The 15,806-nt window shown below is 50.4% G+C and overlaps 4 protein-coding genes across 4 annotated transcripts; 1 reads left to right on the forward strand and 3 right to left on the reverse strand.

Annotated features, from left to right (window-relative positions):
* Window positions 1-1,012: 1,012 nt before the first annotated feature.
* Window positions 1,013-2,110, reverse strand: BCR38DRAFT_356859 (uncharacterized protein; the record flags this gene model as incomplete). The annotated part of the gene is made up of 3 exons (XM_040857056.1): window positions 1,013-1,403; window positions 1,437-1,882; window positions 1,958-2,110. 3 exons carry the CDS (start codon window positions 2,108-2,110, stop codon window positions 1,013-1,015), a joined length of 990 nt encoding a protein of 329 aa, XP_040709651.1.
* A 2,575-nt stretch (window positions 2,111-4,685) lies between these two features.
* Window positions 4,686-5,858, reverse strand: BCR38DRAFT_356887 (GNS1/SUR4 family protein; the record flags this gene model as incomplete). The annotated part of the gene is made up of 3 exons (XM_040857058.1): window positions 4,686-4,999; window positions 5,105-5,387; window positions 5,445-5,858. The coding sequence occupies 3 exons, from the start codon at window positions 5,856-5,858 to the stop codon at window positions 4,686-4,688; spliced, it is 1,011 nt and encodes a 336-aa protein (XP_040709652.1).
* A 1,912-nt stretch (window positions 5,859-7,770) lies between these two features.
* Window positions 7,771-9,387, forward strand: BCR38DRAFT_356791 (cytochrome P450 78A3; the record flags this gene model as incomplete). Its single annotated transcript, XM_040857048.1, has 1 exon — window positions 7,771-9,387. One exon carries the CDS (start codon window positions 7,771-7,773, stop codon window positions 9,385-9,387), a length of 1,617 nt encoding a protein of 538 aa, XP_040709653.1.
* Window positions 9,388-10,934: 1,547 nt separating this feature from the next.
* On the reverse strand, window positions 10,935-12,520 carry BCR38DRAFT_414953 (putative cytochrome P450; the record flags this gene model as incomplete). The annotated part of the gene is made up of 2 exons (XM_040858987.1): window positions 10,935-11,107; window positions 11,173-12,520. The coding sequence occupies 2 exons, from the start codon at window positions 12,518-12,520 to the stop codon at window positions 10,935-10,937; spliced, it is 1,521 nt and encodes a 506-aa protein (XP_040709654.1).
* Window positions 12,521-15,806: the final 3,286 nt, after the last annotated feature.

A 15,806-nucleotide genomic window follows, 5' to 3' on the forward strand; every position in this document is an offset into this window, starting at 1 on the left:
CAGCAGTACGAAAACACCTAGATCGAGCTGGAATTCGGATATGCCAAGTGCTCAAGAGCTTGGGAACAAGTTGACTCGGAACAAGAGAAGGTTAGGACTACAAGCACCTTTTGCTGCATTTCTTTGTTTTGAATTCCAAGGGCTCACTAGCATCAGCCTCTTGACCAACCGACAGATCAGCCCAATCCAGGCCATTCAACCCTGTAACGGTTGCCATGCAAGTGCCCTACATCAACAGGATGCATGTCGACTCGGGCTCCCATTGAGCCGTATGCAAAAACACAAGACACAGTCCGTCGATCACGACTATTGCTGCCCAGCGGAACTTGGTGGTCCTCCATTGTCACTGGTCTAGTTGATGGTGGCAAGGTGTGCACCGGCAGCTGGAGAGCAGGGGACTGGAGGGGTTGTTTTGTGTCAAGAAAGCCAATTCTGCCAGGTTGCGAGGTTTTTCCTGGTAACTCGTTAGTCTGTACGCAACCAGTGAGGCGAAATCCCCGAAGAGCGTTTGGGCCACCGCTTCGGAAACTCAAATGAGATTGAGACTGGATAACGGCTTTGCAGGTGAAGCTTCCGTTTCGTGTATGCGAAAGATGAGTCGCGGAGTCTAGTGTTCATACCGAAGTCGCGATCGACCAACCGTTTGTCGTTTGGATTGCTTGGCCAATTATGGGAAACTCATTTATCTGAGCAAGGGAGAGTTCGGGGTTGGTGCTGTGGAGAGCGTATTGGATTTGCCGTCTTTGAGAGAGTCTGCTACTGCGGCGCTTGACAGACCCCGGGACTTGCAATTCCCAGGCACTGTGTAAGTAGTTTATACCCTTTCGCTTGTTTTGATGCGATTGTTTCAGATCATGTCCATGAGTGCTGTCATCTATCTCAGGTCGTTGGCTAGAGCCGGCAGACTTGGACTCGCCACAATTTCCATCTTCGGCACAGGTCCGGTGGTGTTCACATTATATATTGTGGTCATTGATGCAAAATTACCTATGTATCTACAATGTGGAAAGAACTACCAAATAGGTGTTTTCCTCAAGCGTAAAATATTCAGGCCAGTGCCGAACAAGCCCAGAAGCCCAGCGCCGTCGCTGTGTCTTCCCAGTGTCTCTCTGTTACTGCCCGTAAACTCGGCCTCTAAAGGTCTCTGGTTCCGAGCAGCAAGAATCTGTGCCATCTCCATGCCTCGTAGCCTTTCTATCTCAATGCCCCTCAGGGTGGCCGCATATTTGTCCTTCTTGTCCTCATCCCTGGTTGGTAGTAGACCGGACAATCGCAGCATGAGCTCAGGCGCCACCGTCTTACGCCCAGACTTGAAGACGCACTTGCTCAATGCCGTGGCAAAGAGGTTCTTTTCCAGGTCGAATACATTCTCCTCCATGTCAAGACGCGGATCTTGATCATCACTGCCATCGTCTTCAACAACCCCTGGCTTGAACCCAGCCTGTTCAGGATACAAGGAATGACTCCCCGGCCGCACCGCCCCTTTTTTCACGAAATGGGTCACAATGTAAAGCCACTTCTCATCCCACGCCAAGATCTTGGTCCACATCTCGTACTTCTCATACGGCATCAGCTCTCTTCGGAAACTGCACGAGACGGCGCCCAAGGCCAGCCCGAAGATGGGCTGTCCTGACCCCGTGTAGGCATTCGCGCCGCCACGCATCGTGGCGATCCCCTCGGCGAAGAGGGTGCATACCAGATGCGAGCGGGCGATATCGGCGTCGGCGAAGTAGGAGGAGTTGGACTTGTGCAGGTTGAAGTCAATCTCCATCAGCTGGGCTGACGAGGAAGTGATGAGGGGCTGGAAGATGTGCGACGGTTGCAGGGGCACGCGGGGGCGTTGAGAGCGCAGGACAAAGCGGAAGGAGTTGAGGATGCGGACCTGGACGACGAAAAATTGCTTATTAAATATCTAGGAAATTCTTTTTGAATTTGTAGAAGGAGGACAAGAACTTACGTGCCATATGGCGGGCATATTCTTCATATTGAAGATGATGAAAAGGATTGTGAAGGCCACCCAAAAGGTAGACCACGTAGCGAACGGCTGCTGCTTGACGTCCGCGAGGGACTGTATGGTGGAATCAACTATGGGCTGGTGTGTGTCTGTCATGGCATTGTAGATGGTATCGTGACTATCGTTGGCGGATTCCAGAATGGTGTAAGTTTGGACAGTGGACATGGTCGATGGTCGAAAAGGCCACCAAAAAAGACCAGAAAAGTTGCTGCGGTCGCCGAGCGAGGCGATACAACGGCGTGATAGGGATGGGCCGAGCATGTGAACGGTTACATTCAGCTGTGTAACAACACTCACTGTTTTTGTTTCTCTGGTTAGGGTCACAGTGTTGTGGCGATGGGTCTGTTTATACTGCGAGTCAGGGGTGGCTGGTATTCGATGCAGGGTTAACATTAGACCAGTAGTGCTCCATCACATGGTGACACTGGCTTCAATTCTGCAAGGAGAGTGATAGTTGGGCTGATACGAATGGCATTACAAGTATCCAGGTGCTGAGACCATGCATATGGAACGTCCGTTGATCCGAATATGCAATTCGGATGTTGCCCTACGGATGTGGACGGATTAGGAAATCATCCACCATCATGTCGACGCCACATGCTGCTTGGACCGTGATGTAATTTCATGCGATGTTGATTGGATCAAGTCGAGCATTTACGAATGGCTCATACGATCGCAGGTAGCCAGCCGCCAGACCTTTCGTCAGCACCCTTCGAGGGGGGCTGAGATCGTGTTGATGCCCCCATGGCTAGACCCAGTCACTTCAGGGACTTTTGAATAATTATTCTCTGCTCGTATACCAGAAGGTGGCAGGGTCCTCCTCCTTGTCTTCAAAGTGACACTAGCATGTTAACGGCAATTTCCGCCATAGTTCGGATGACAACACATGATATCCATGTTTAAGTAGATGAGATCTCTAAATCCCTGCCAAGAAACAAAGAAAGTAGAAAGTAAGGCAGTCTCGCTGCGTCTAGTCACTAGTCACATAGGAGTAATGCCGGCCGTGTTGGGGGGGGGGCCGTAAACCAGATGCTTCTGCTATTATCGGAGGCAGGCATATACGAGATAATGCAGAAGAATGACTCGATCCCCAAGGCGTACGCATGGTAGAGCTAGGGGTTAGGCACAAAATGGCTAAAAAGTGAGGCTGCCCAATCCGAACAGGCTAGGCTGGTTCTTCACTGTAGCCGGCATTCGAATGCTATTGCCGTCTAGCAGAATGGTAAGTCATATTTTTGGCTATTGATCGCGGCACCTCTCGTACGCATGTTTTGCCTGATATTTGAGTCTGATGAAATGGTGGCCTTCGCTGTGGAGCTACACGCAATGAACATTATGCCATACCCTCTGCCTGATCTAGGGCACTGATAAAGCGCGATATACAATTTCTGGAGCACTGCAACAGAGCAGCATTGCCAATGAAACTAGAGTTCCTGAGAAGATAGCGAATACGCCGTCACCACTCCAAGCATTCACAAGTCGATGACCTCCCACTCCTGTCACGCCACCTCCAGAGGTCCGTTTTCCATCTTCTCGGTTTCGGTCTGGGCCCCTCTGAATCTGACATCTCAACACAGCAGTAATTGAAGTTCAGGATGACCCAGTTCACAAAAAAGTGAAGCGTCGAGATGGAGGGGTGAAAATTGGGCTTCGAGCCCTAAAAGTCGGAAGTAACTAAAGGGGGGAGGGGGGGTGCATGGGATTCTCAACCAAATTCGCTCTTTCGCCATTGTCTTCCTTGATTGCGCATAGAATGCAAGGGCCAGGGGCCGGGACTCGGTGGGCGTTCCGATGCCCCATCTTCAGCTGAGCGTGAAATAAGGTGCGGCAACTAGGTGCAAGTCACACCTTATTTTGAGATGGATGCAGTGTTTTTGTTGGGCAACTGGAGTGTGGAAATCAACAAGTTTCCCAAGTCGGCAAGCTTGTGCTGAGGTTTGACGGGTTCTGGGGCAATTTAATGCTATGCCAGACTAGCTAGCCTGTTTGTGTTGTTTCATTTTCCATGAATGCGATTTCATCGAGTATAACAGCACTGGTGGACGTGACTTACACGGGAATGCATATCTACTCGCTAGCTGGGACCGGGCTTGTCCATCACCCAATAAAAGTCCATGTGGGCTAGCCTGATAGTGATCTGCATGAGGATGTAACCTAAGATTAAATGGATCCATGTAGTGCCCTACGAAGCTTAAACCAACGTCATCTCGCGTCCTCCAACACACCCCCCTCTCGCCTCATCTGAGTTTGTCATGGTGAACACTTGTCGGTAACCCACCAATGCCTCTTCACACAATGCCTAAACTAAGTACCAGAGATTCCAATCTCGCTGAATTTGGTTGAAACAAATGTATAGTATTGGATAGCTTATTTTACTCCCATCTAGGGATATGTCAAGTCGGATTGGACGAATGCCATGCGATTAATATTACTGGCAGACGATGCCCCCTTTCAGTATCACTCACCCATATCACAAGAAACTCAATAGAATAATGAATGCCCAACCCCAGGTTCCCGAGGGACGCTCACCCCTGCACTCAGTTCAAGCTCCACCCAACATGCCCAACAGCAGCAGCTTGCGAGTCAACAAAACAACCACACCATCGCCTTGTTGCCCATACGGACGCAGGCCTCCATCGAGTCTCCTGTTCCCTCTGCCTGCCGCACATGTTTACTGCTCCATCATGGACAATCGTTGCTTGCCGCAACCGCTGTCGGTGGCAAGCTTGGCGCAACTCTCGGTGGTGAAGGCGACGGCAACATTCTTACCGCTCTTCTTGGGGCCTGTCAGGGCGTCCTTGCAAGGGCCGGGCTTCTTCTTCTTGTATGTCGAGATGTAGAACATGACAAAGAGGACGAGGTACGAGGTGAGAATGAGGCAGCCGGTGGCGGCGGCGACGGGCTCGCCACGGCAGCGCCCGAGGTGTGGGAGCCAGGGGTGGTAGGTGCCAGCCCAGTAATCCCAGCAGGCGAAGTATACGAAACCTGATTGTGACGATCAGTTCTTGGCTCTTTTTTCCCTCCTTTTTTCTTCTTTTTCTTAAAAAAAGGGGTAAAAGGGGCAAGGGGCAAGGGGCTTAGTTTGCTTACCGAGGTCGAGCACGAATTGGGTGATTTGTAGCCGGGTGATCCACTGCTTCCAGCCTACCTTGACACCGCAAGCGCTCTGGAAGTAATACCAGTACATGACGACGTGTACGGCCAGGTTAAGCGTGATGGGCACCCAAGAAACTGGCGTGTGGCCGACAAGCTGCGTGTAGCAAAGCAACGCCGTCGCCGGGTGGTGGTAGGTGTGGAGGAAAGTAAGGGGCTTCTTCTTGACCATGAGGAAAACGGTGTCGATCAACTCGATGTATTTCGTGATGTAGTTGAGCTTTCGCACTTCGAGTCAACAAGAGCATCGATATGTATAATACCGTGTAACACTTACGTAGTACAGAGTCTCCAGAGGCCGAGTCCAGCCATTGGACCCGCAGATGTTCTCATACAGCCCGTGCTTCCATATTTGCGGCACGAGCTGATCGATGAAGAGCACCAGAAGACCACCGCTCAGGAGCGTCAAGAACAAGTTGTGAATCTTGAACAGGCCGTTCAGCTTCAAGGGCTGGCGGTTACGCATCAGCTCGCGGCCGCCGAAGATGACGATGACATAGAGCACGATCATGCCGGCCGTCTCGGCGAAAGTCGAAAAGGGCGTCTTGCCCTGGACGAACTCGAACTCGTCGGCACGGTAGCCCATGACGAAGGTCCAGAGGGCGTTGAAGACACCCCATGGTGTGAGCACGTGGGGCTTGACCACATGTGTCGCGTTAGGCGGGAACGAGAGCCGGTTGTCGAACGACATGATGCTGGCTGCGGCTGATGCACAGTGTCCGGGTGTTATGAAAAGAAAGGGGTTCAGACTATAAGTCGTGATGCAATATGCAAATGTGAGCTGATTGCCTACTGAACAGAGTGGCCTGACCAGGAAAATGGGCTGATGAGAAACGCAGATCTATTCGGCTCGAGAAGCAGAGAACCGGTCGAGTTATAGATGCCCGGCAACAGGTAGTCCAAGCTGGACCGATCTCAAAGCTTTTTGTTTGTTTATTATTGGTGACACAAGCTGAGCAGGGGAAGCAACTTCTCGCATGCTTGGATGACGGCGCTTGTGTGTGAGGAAAGGAGCTACATGTCCGCCCGAGTCATCGACAGAGTTTCCGCTCCCTGCCCTGTTGCTCGTGTGCTAGAAGCAGGTTTTTCACCAGCCCTGGTCGTTGTGATAATAGCGTGGGCCCGAAATTGGTAGAGCCGCGTTCTCCCCCAGTTAAAACGCAGTTGCTCTATATCCAGCAGGCAAGTAACAAATCCAAGAAAAAAGATCCCAGGTTAAACTTTAGGCACAAATTCAACTGCCCGATACGGCCGGTTGTGACTCGTGGTCACAGGCCTCGTCTGCAATCAAATGTGTTTGCAGATCACACAGCTTCTTCTGCACGCTGTAAGCGAAACCTGTCTGCAGAGGACGGATCCCTCCGCTGGACCCGAAAAGCATCTGAGCCGAAGCAGCCCAGGAAGAGTAGCATGGAAACGAGAGAACTAAGTTTAGGCGCGACCCTTCAGCCTCGACTTCTACTGTTGCCACAATCCAGAACATTCTGACCGTGTATACCAATGCTGCTGATTGTCGATCGTCTGTCATGATCCGCTGGATAAGCATCGGGTCTTCTGTAGATCAGACACTAGGGATTTGCCTTGACCGTTATCCTGTACGGAAGTAATGGAGTCTAGTACTGACTGAACGAAGTTCTAGTCACTTTCCAGGCAGCCTTGGCGTGCTGACCCCAAGAAGCCGTCCTATATTTGCCATCTGTGAGAGCCCAATCAGCTGCGTCCATTGTTCCAGGTCCATCTCAAGTTTGCTTCGAAAAAGGAAACCAGAGATTATTAGCCGTGTTCTGTCTAGACCACGATGAACCATGCTCGAGTAATCTTATCGCGCCAACGTTGTTCAAATCAGGGCAGACTTCATCCGATGTTTCGAGGAGAAAGACTACGTCGTTATCCAATGCAACCAAGACAAGTGCTGTATCAAGCTTTTCGCTACTGCCGGCAACTGACGAGGCAAGGCGGCTAGTGCATGAGACGCATGGCAGCACGGACTGGTCTTATATGCAAGTCGAAGCCTTTCCCCATCTTTCATAGATGCTGATCGACATGGGAATTGTAGAATGCGGTATCATTGCCACTTTGGTATCAGACGAGGCCAAACAAGCATGTGTTCTTCCCAGAGGTCAAGGTTCAATCTTGCGAGGCCGCAGCAGACGAAGCTTTCTGGGCATCACCCATGGCTCTTGCGTACGGATATTTGAGAGACTCCGACGTGGTAAACAAACAAATGCCGATGCCGATCAGAGGGAAGTGTTCTTCTTGGGGTTCGGTATACCACAGCTTTGTTGTGATTGGCCAAGGAGCCCCTGGCACACGCAACGGCTGGGCGTCAATAATATGATGGTACTGTCGATGAGTTTTGTTGGCACGCGGTGCCAAGGTCGTTCGAATACTGTCATGGAACTGCTACTCTGGAAAATGTCTTTCAGTAATCGGCAGACGCAAAGTCGCGTCTGTATATTTGACCCCCTTAAGAGTCGATACCGCTCACCCTAGGCAACACAAGAACTTCATCTTACCTGCAGGATCTACGCACAGTATACGACGTGTATTTCTTTTAGGATCCTCATTGTTTCTCTTTGCTGCACACTGCAGTTCTCGACAACATGTCGAGAGTTACTTCCGGTCATGTGATAGCAACTGCAACGGCCGGTTCTTACCTGTTGGCACGACAATTCGAACTTTCCGCCGTGCTCACCATTGCCACCGCGCTATCCATCGTGTATCCTTTATACCTGATTGTCTGGCTCGGTCTGATATTCCCCCGGTACCTGTCGGAACTTCGCTGTATTCCCACGGTGCCGGGCTGTCCCATCTGGGGCCAGTTTTTCACCATTATCTCGCAAGAAATTGGTGTGCCGCAACGCAAGTGGCACCAAGACCACGGCCCCATCGTGCGATACTTCTTCCCCTTTGGAAACGAGCGTCTCTCGGTTGCGGACGATGAGGCTCTCAAGCACTTGACGGTCAAAAACCCCTATAACTACCCCAAACCGACCCGAGCGAAGCTCTGGATGGTCAGGGTGCTGGGCGAGGGTGTTCTCCTCGCTGAAGGCAATGAACATGCACATCAGCGCAAGTCGCTGGCTCCCGGCTTTTCAATCCAGGCTATCCGCCAACTCGCCCCCATTTTCTGGGAGAAGTCCCTGCTCATGTCCAAGATGTGGCAGCAAGAGATGGCAACAGAGCAGGTACAAACCAAGTCGTACGAGATCCTCAACTGGCTGAACCGCGTGACACTCGATGTCATCTCGGGGGCCGGGTTCGGCTACGACATCAACTCGCTCGAGAACCCGGACACACGGATACGCGATGCGTACAAGCTGGTGTTCAACTTTGACGTCTTCTCGCACATTATGCACGGCATCCAGACCTTCGTTCCGGCCTCGCGCTACCTCCCCGTCAAGATGAACCGCGACATCAACGTGGCGCAGCGCATCATCCTCGACAAGGCGACTGAGATCATCCAGCGGCACGAGAGCGACGAAGTGGCCAACACGGGCGGCAAGGACGTCATCGCCCTCATCGCGCGCGAGAACAAACGCCTGAAGGAAAAGGGCGAGCGCGGATTGTCCTTCGAGACGATGCGTGACCAGGTCATGACGTTCCTGGGCGCGGGGCACGATACCACCGCCACGGGACTGGCCTGGACGCTGCATCTGCTGTCGACGCACCCGGTGTCCCAATCACGACTGAGAGAAGAAGTCAGGGAGCACATGCCCTTCCTCTTCAACAAGGACACGCGCTTCGACCCGGACCTGATCCTGCACGCCGACGCCGACAGGCTGCCTTTCCTCGACAACGTCTGCCGCGAATCGCTGCGCTACATCCCGCCCATCCCCATGACGGTGCGCCAGGCCGTCGACGAGGACATGCTCGGGGCGTACAAGATTCCCAGCGGCACCGTGGTATACATCATCGCCAACGCCATCAACCGTATGCCCATGTACTGGGGCGATGACGCAGACCAGTTCAACCCGGACCGCTGGGACGATCTGCCCAAAACCTTCACCACCAATGCATACATGAGTTTCCTGCAGGGGCCGCGGGGTTGCATCGGCAAGAAGTTCGCTGAGACCGAGATGAAGATTCTGCTGTGTTGCCTGTTGAGCGTTTTCGAGTTTCGGCGAGACGAGGACACGCCCGATCCCGAAGAGTGGAAAATGTGGAGGTTGGTTTTGAAGCCCAAATATGGCATTACGGTCAAGGTAACTATTCTGTAAGAGTGGGGGGTTTTGTGATTCCCGAACCGTAGATTTAGTTGTCTTTTACTTTGACGACCTCCGTGAGAAACTTGGTGGTTGAAAAACATGGCCTGCGGCGTTGAGATGGCGGAAGATTTGAGCTCCACTGGGATACAGCGTGAGCCATCGGTCGAATCACATTTTGCAATTGAGCCATTACATGTGAAATTAATGTTTCCAGTGCAATCTGACGCCAATTTCCATTAATTACGGGAGCGCAACGCAGAGTTGTGTCCCGTTTCATACAACGCGGCTTGACACCTAGCTTGGAGCCTCCTCCTACTACATGAAGTACTTGCACAGCGTACCTGATATATCTATAAACAAGGAGTCAAGAGTAGTTTGAGTACAAAACTGAACCAAATTCCATCCGGCCCCTCTCGTTTGTAGTATCTCTGTCAATTTAAATTGCATCCGGGTCAGCCCGTTTGAAACCACGTCATGGTCCGCCGCTTATTATATTCTCAGGTTTTGCCCACACGGGGTGTTACCAGGAATATTAATACTCTAGAATGAAGAAGCAGCAGGTCCTAGTTGTCTTGTCAAACTTGTGTCAAAACTAGTTTCCAAGTAGTACTCAACACTTGAGTACCGAAATTTGTATCTAATTAATGAAAATCACTCTAATTATGTCCTGTAGCCAGACAAGTATACCTTTGGGAATCAATGATTCGAAAGACCATTTTTGAATGCCATTGTGTATCTGAAAATCCATAAATATGTTGGAAGCGGAAATCCCATGTCTACTTGAACACTCAGGGCTGGATGCGGAATTCAATGTCGAGAAATTTTTTGGAATATTGTAGAAGTGGCTTGTCTTTACCAGTGCTTAAGCAAGTTTTCTATGCTAACACGTTGGCTATGGAGATATAGGTAAGTTCAGAGAATCCTGTCTCTAATCTTCACGTGTTGTGTTGTCTGGCGCATCGTGATATTGTATATATTTTCAAAGATTTCCACAACGTGACGATAGTTTATTGTAATACAGCGGATCCATATTTCCGGTGCATGTGTGAGTCGCTGGCAGACTCCCAATGCATGATTCATCTTCATTCCATCTGAACAGGGAAATTATACGAACATCGAAGTTTAGAAGCTATAAGTTGAGTCGACGGGTCCCCAGCTTTGGTACCGAGGTGGCAATGGGAAAGCTGTAGGGTAACCTCCCAGCCGAACAGCAGGACACCTGCATCGGACTCGAAACGAAGTTCTGGTTCACTCAGTCGGGTTCTTACCAAGGCGTTCATACATGGAACACATGGGAATATGAATGATCTATTTCATTGGTTTGGTCAGTCAGTGTATGGCAACTCATCGTGTGACCTGTCACTTCGGCACCGCACCTAGAGCAGACGGGTAAATCACCATTAAAAATTACATTTGACATTGATAAATCTGAGGGCTGCGTACGTCAAGTTCAGACATCATCATCTGTCCAGCTTTGACGTGGCAATAATATGTATAACTATTTGTATATTGCACAAGTTGCAACCACCGCTATCCAAACATTGAAACAATACCAAGTGCTACACCGAATTATGTGCTTCATGCAGTCGCACTTGGACACCAGTGCCAGACCTATTTTCGACAGCATGATGCAGCCGGATCCTGCCGTCTCCGACCTCCATGTTCTCGATACGGTCATAACGCTGACAGAATCTCGACACCACGTAACTAACTTCGTTGCGAGCAAACTGCTCTAACGAGGAGAAGCAACATACTTAGTCAAAGCTGCATCGTGATTTGATGAAAGGGTAGACTTACGACCAAGACATTGGCGAACCCCTGCGCCGAAAGGGACGAACTCGGGTCCCAGTCTGTGAAACTCCCATCGCTCGGGACGGAATTTTTCGGCGTCCTTGCCCCAAATATCCGGTCTATGCTGCATGGCGTAGAGTGGAATCAAGACCTGAGTTCCCTTGGGGATAAACACTTTCGCGTTCCCATTCGGTCCGCCGCCTCTCGGCAGCGTTGTGTCTCTAAGCGCCACTCGCTCGTTCAGGGGTATGACGGACGCCACCCTGAGCGACTCATTGATAACCCACCTGAGGTAGTCGACTTGACTCAATGCATGGAAGTCTGCCGGCTCACGTCCCAGCTGCTCGATTATTCTGTGCCGCAGAGTATCGTAAACCTGGGGATGCCGAGCGAGGAAGTAGAATATCCATCCGAGCAAACACCCCGTAGTGTCGCGGCCAGCAAGAAGAACATTTAGCATCTCATTCCTCAGTTGTCTCTTGTTCTTTGTCTCCTTCAGAAGCTCATTGAGCAGATTGAACTGAGATGATGCGTCAGCCTTCGCGGGCGGGTTCGCCAGCCGGTCAGCGACAATTTTGTCAGCGAACTTGTGGATGGCCTTGCAATGCTGTCTGGACTTTCTGCTATTTAGCAGCCAGTAGAACTTGCCGAGACCTCCACGACGGTCGATCCAGACCTTGGCAGCCTCTATGTGATAAGCGAGCGTTTCGCCAACCCCGCCGCCCTGCTGGAGCGAGTTGCTGGACTGCCCGAAGATGAATTCGGTCGCGGTGTCGAGGGAAAGCTTGAAGAACAAGGGCGCAAGATCCACTTTCTCCGTCCACCCGGTTTTGGTATCGGCAGGCAAATGTCGGATCAAATTGTTCAGTTGTTGCTCCTGTAGGCCCACATCACCGATCATCTCTTTGCTGAAATGAGGTTTCAGGAGAGTGCGGCTATGCTTCCAGGCATTGCCCCGACTCGTGAATATCCCGTTCCCGAGAAGCGGCTCGAAGCTGCGTTGTCGAATGATGCTGATGTCAAAGTCTGGGCTGTGGAAGAGCGCCCAAACATTTTCAGGATCGCGTGTGACGACAATGTTACAGTGGACGATAGGGTCAATGGCAGTGTGACAGTAGGGCGACATGCGGTCCATGCTCTCGGCCACGTACTGAGGGCCGCGATCATCTTTCGTTGCTTGGATAGATTCTCTCAGAATTGTACTGCCGATCCAGTTTGATTCGCGCCTAGGGGGTGGCAAGCATCCCAGCGCCGCGGCTTTCGCATCGTTGCGGCGTTTCTTAGTTTCGAAGTTGGCGATAAGCCATGCGAGCAAAAGGAGGACGGCAACAAAACAGCTCGCTGAGTAATTCATCCTGGATTCAAACCGGCGTCTGTCTGGCTACGAGGGGCAAATCAAGATGGAACATGCAAACCATTCTGCGGATAGGGAGGACCAAGAAACTCAAGTAAGACATTGCGATGCTACCATGGATCTTTACCATGTCGCGACTGACGGGTATTGAAGATGCCCATCTCGTTTTCCCGTCACAATAAAAGCATCACTCACTGCATGATGCCGAGTCTTGAAACTCAACTCAGCACTTGGAATTGTCCGACACCACACTACACTTTAGTCATGCTCAGGGATTCCTGAAAAAATATTGCTAGACACAGCAAACGGAGGATAAGGGCATTCAGAAGATGCGAAGTAACCGAGTAAGATGGTTCGCACTAGATGGCCTCAGAAAGTCGATAATTCAATGGTAAAACACCTTGTACGAGTGCTTCTTATTTCTGCAACGCGACTAAGGAGGCACATTCACTATGGCATCGTGCTTCCTGCCTATTTGGGCCTATTTTCGCTCGATGCGCGTTCTCATTGGGCGGAAATTGGGCACTCGCTCGGCAGGGGTCCCCGGGGCAGTCGTTGCTTGACAACTCATACTTGCAGTTGTGGACGTGCTGGCGCCTGCTGGCAAGGGCAAACTTCACACTTGCAGTGGTCGCGGGTTCTTCTTCTTTGACTCGCAGATTTATACTCCAAGTTTCCGTTCAGCAGGGGTTGATGGGTTAGGTCATTGAGATACTGAATCGACCACCTCGTATCTTAGCATGTTGTTGTTTATTAGCCATTCGGAAGCTTAGAAAATGCGGCAAAAACAAAAGAAACTTCAATGCGACCATACGTTAGGACGTCTCTAATCATGCAGGTGCATGAGGTATGCTCCCGGCTCGGCGTACACTAGTCAGACGAATATATGAAGGATACTTTGTTCCGATAGCCTTTGACAAGGTGCTCATAGAATACGAGAAGAATACGAGCAGACTGGTCGTAGATTTGACGTGGAGTTCCGCAAAGTTTCTTGAACGGCATAAAGCGGGAAGAAACGTCGGTTGTTCTTGTTGTTGAGACGTATTTTTCGTTATGGATAAGCCGCATAACGATCAAACAATCGCAGTTGGCTGTAAGTAGAAAGGCGCAAACCATGGCCAATGCATGGACTTAGACAGGGATCCAACTCAGCGGTAGAGAGGTGAAGGCAAGAGTGTGGAATCACATCTAATCCGAAATAGAACTAGCATCGACATCAACTTCAAGGCTTAGTGCATCAGCCGCATATGAACTTCTCATACTTGACTCCACGCCATGATTCACAGAGACAGGAACACATTGGGCCAAAGTGCACAATCTATAGTAAGTGTCTTATTTACTAAGTCTGGAACGCCATTCTCATCATGCGAGCAACCCATCTCTGGTGTGCCGCACGATCAATTTCCGTCTGGCTGCCCAGCCTTCTTCGGACAAGATTGACATAATCATTGTCTTCTTCTCCCACAAGCTCGAAATCTCCATCCATATCTGGAGCTTTGCCCGCGTTCTCGATCGCGAACGCGTAGTCCGCTCTGCCAATCTGTACGAACCCATCAGGGTGCCAGTCCTCAGTCGCTGCCTCCCGTCGAATCTCATCTCAAGTCCAACCGAAGTCAGCCGGACGGACATCAGCAATAAATCGCTTTGTTCTGGGATCACACCTGTGTTTTTGAAGGCTCCGTGCCCCTGGTTATTGGTGCTGTTTTCGTTGTTAGAGCTTGGGGATGTGCCAGCCGAGGCCTGCTTCTTGGCTCGCTTCGGTTCTTGGTGGTCGACGGGACTGTCCTTCTCTGAGACAATCAGAGCGGGACGTGACAGAGCAGCTACTATAGTTTGAGAAACAGCAACCGATTTGGGTAAATGATGACAGTAGGCTTGCCTTCAAGTGACTCTACCTCCACGGTATGATACCAATGCTGGGGGCCGCCAGAGCGAGTACGCTTGCGGTTGGACTCGGAATGCTGCATCGCATCTCTCAGGGCCTTCAATTCATCGTGAGGATCCATTTCGACAATAGGTTCTTGTTGAAGTCAAGTTAGAGACTGGAGACGAGGACGCCGTGCAAGAATTGAGACAGATTCCATGGCAACGGGCATGTGAATTAATTATGGCTGAAAGAATCACAACGAATCATTAAAAAATATGCAATGCCAAACCTTGGACACCATGAACATCAGATGATGTTTTCTTATTTTCGAGCTGCAGGCTAGTGCTCTGCGCTGCGCGACTCAGGGGCAGGACAAGACTGAAACCCAAGGTTTATTCACACAGCTGGCATCAACAAGACCGCGTTTCAGTCCACTCTCTCCCAAAACAGAATCGCCTCTTTTCGCAAAGACTGTGAAATACTATTGAAAGCATTGTGTTTACGGAAATTTTCATGTCGCGAAAACACGTTCTTGTGGATGCTTGTTTGAGGTTGGAGGAAGGCATCACAACACAACGGCAGCAGCAATTTGTTACGTTAGTCCCACTGGAGCCTTGCGTTACATGTTTTGATGTTAAAACATTTATATTAGAATCTTTGACTCTTTTCACAAGTAATTATTGAAGAGTAGTGGAAGTGCTTTTAGTGTAGCGAGCCACGAGAATATCAATATCAGGTTCCCAAATTGTCCGCTTTGAAGTAAATACAAGTTACTGTAAGCAAGTGATTGAGACGGCCAGTACATAACGTCTGTAAAAAGGATACGTAGATCGGGTACACTCCTCTAAGTGTGTAAGCATGACCCATGCAACTACTGAGGCAGCTCTGTATTCTAGGCAGTCTCTTCCAATGTTGCCGTCGTTCTGTTGACACATGCTGGACGTGCTATCTCACCAATACTCTCACAATAGGTAGCATGAGAGTTTTTTTTGCATCTTTGGAGGAGCATGATGATATGCGTGAAATTATCCCGGTGATACAACTCGGGGCCAATAGCGCCCCTTTTCGTCGTTTGAGCTCGTGGGATACGCGCCCAGGACGCTGCTCCATCTCCTGCCATGTGGCGACCTTTGTATCTACATTTCAGCTTCATGTACCAGATTATGTTGATGTACTTTGATCATCTAGGTTTCAAGCAACATGTCGCCACTCCGCGAGGGTGCCTCTTTCCAGGTGCACAACTAGAGCAAGTACCCTTCGAATCGCTAGCGTCGCCTGCCGAGAGAAATCGTATTTAGATGATGGAAATTTAAACTACAGTATTCGTGAACCCGTCGATTGAAGCCACTAAAATCGGCATCGTAATTGGTGGTTATCTCGCTATTATGTGCGCGTGTGTAATGATTGGGAAAGTCTGTC

Source organism: Pseudomassariella vexata (genome assembly GCF_002105095.1).
Source record: "Pseudomassariella vexata strain CBS 129021 chromosome Unknown BCR38scaffold_27, whole genome shotgun sequence".
Taxonomy (NCBI): Eukaryota; Fungi; Ascomycota; class Sordariomycetes; order Amphisphaeriales; family Pseudomassariaceae; genus Pseudomassariella; species Pseudomassariella vexata.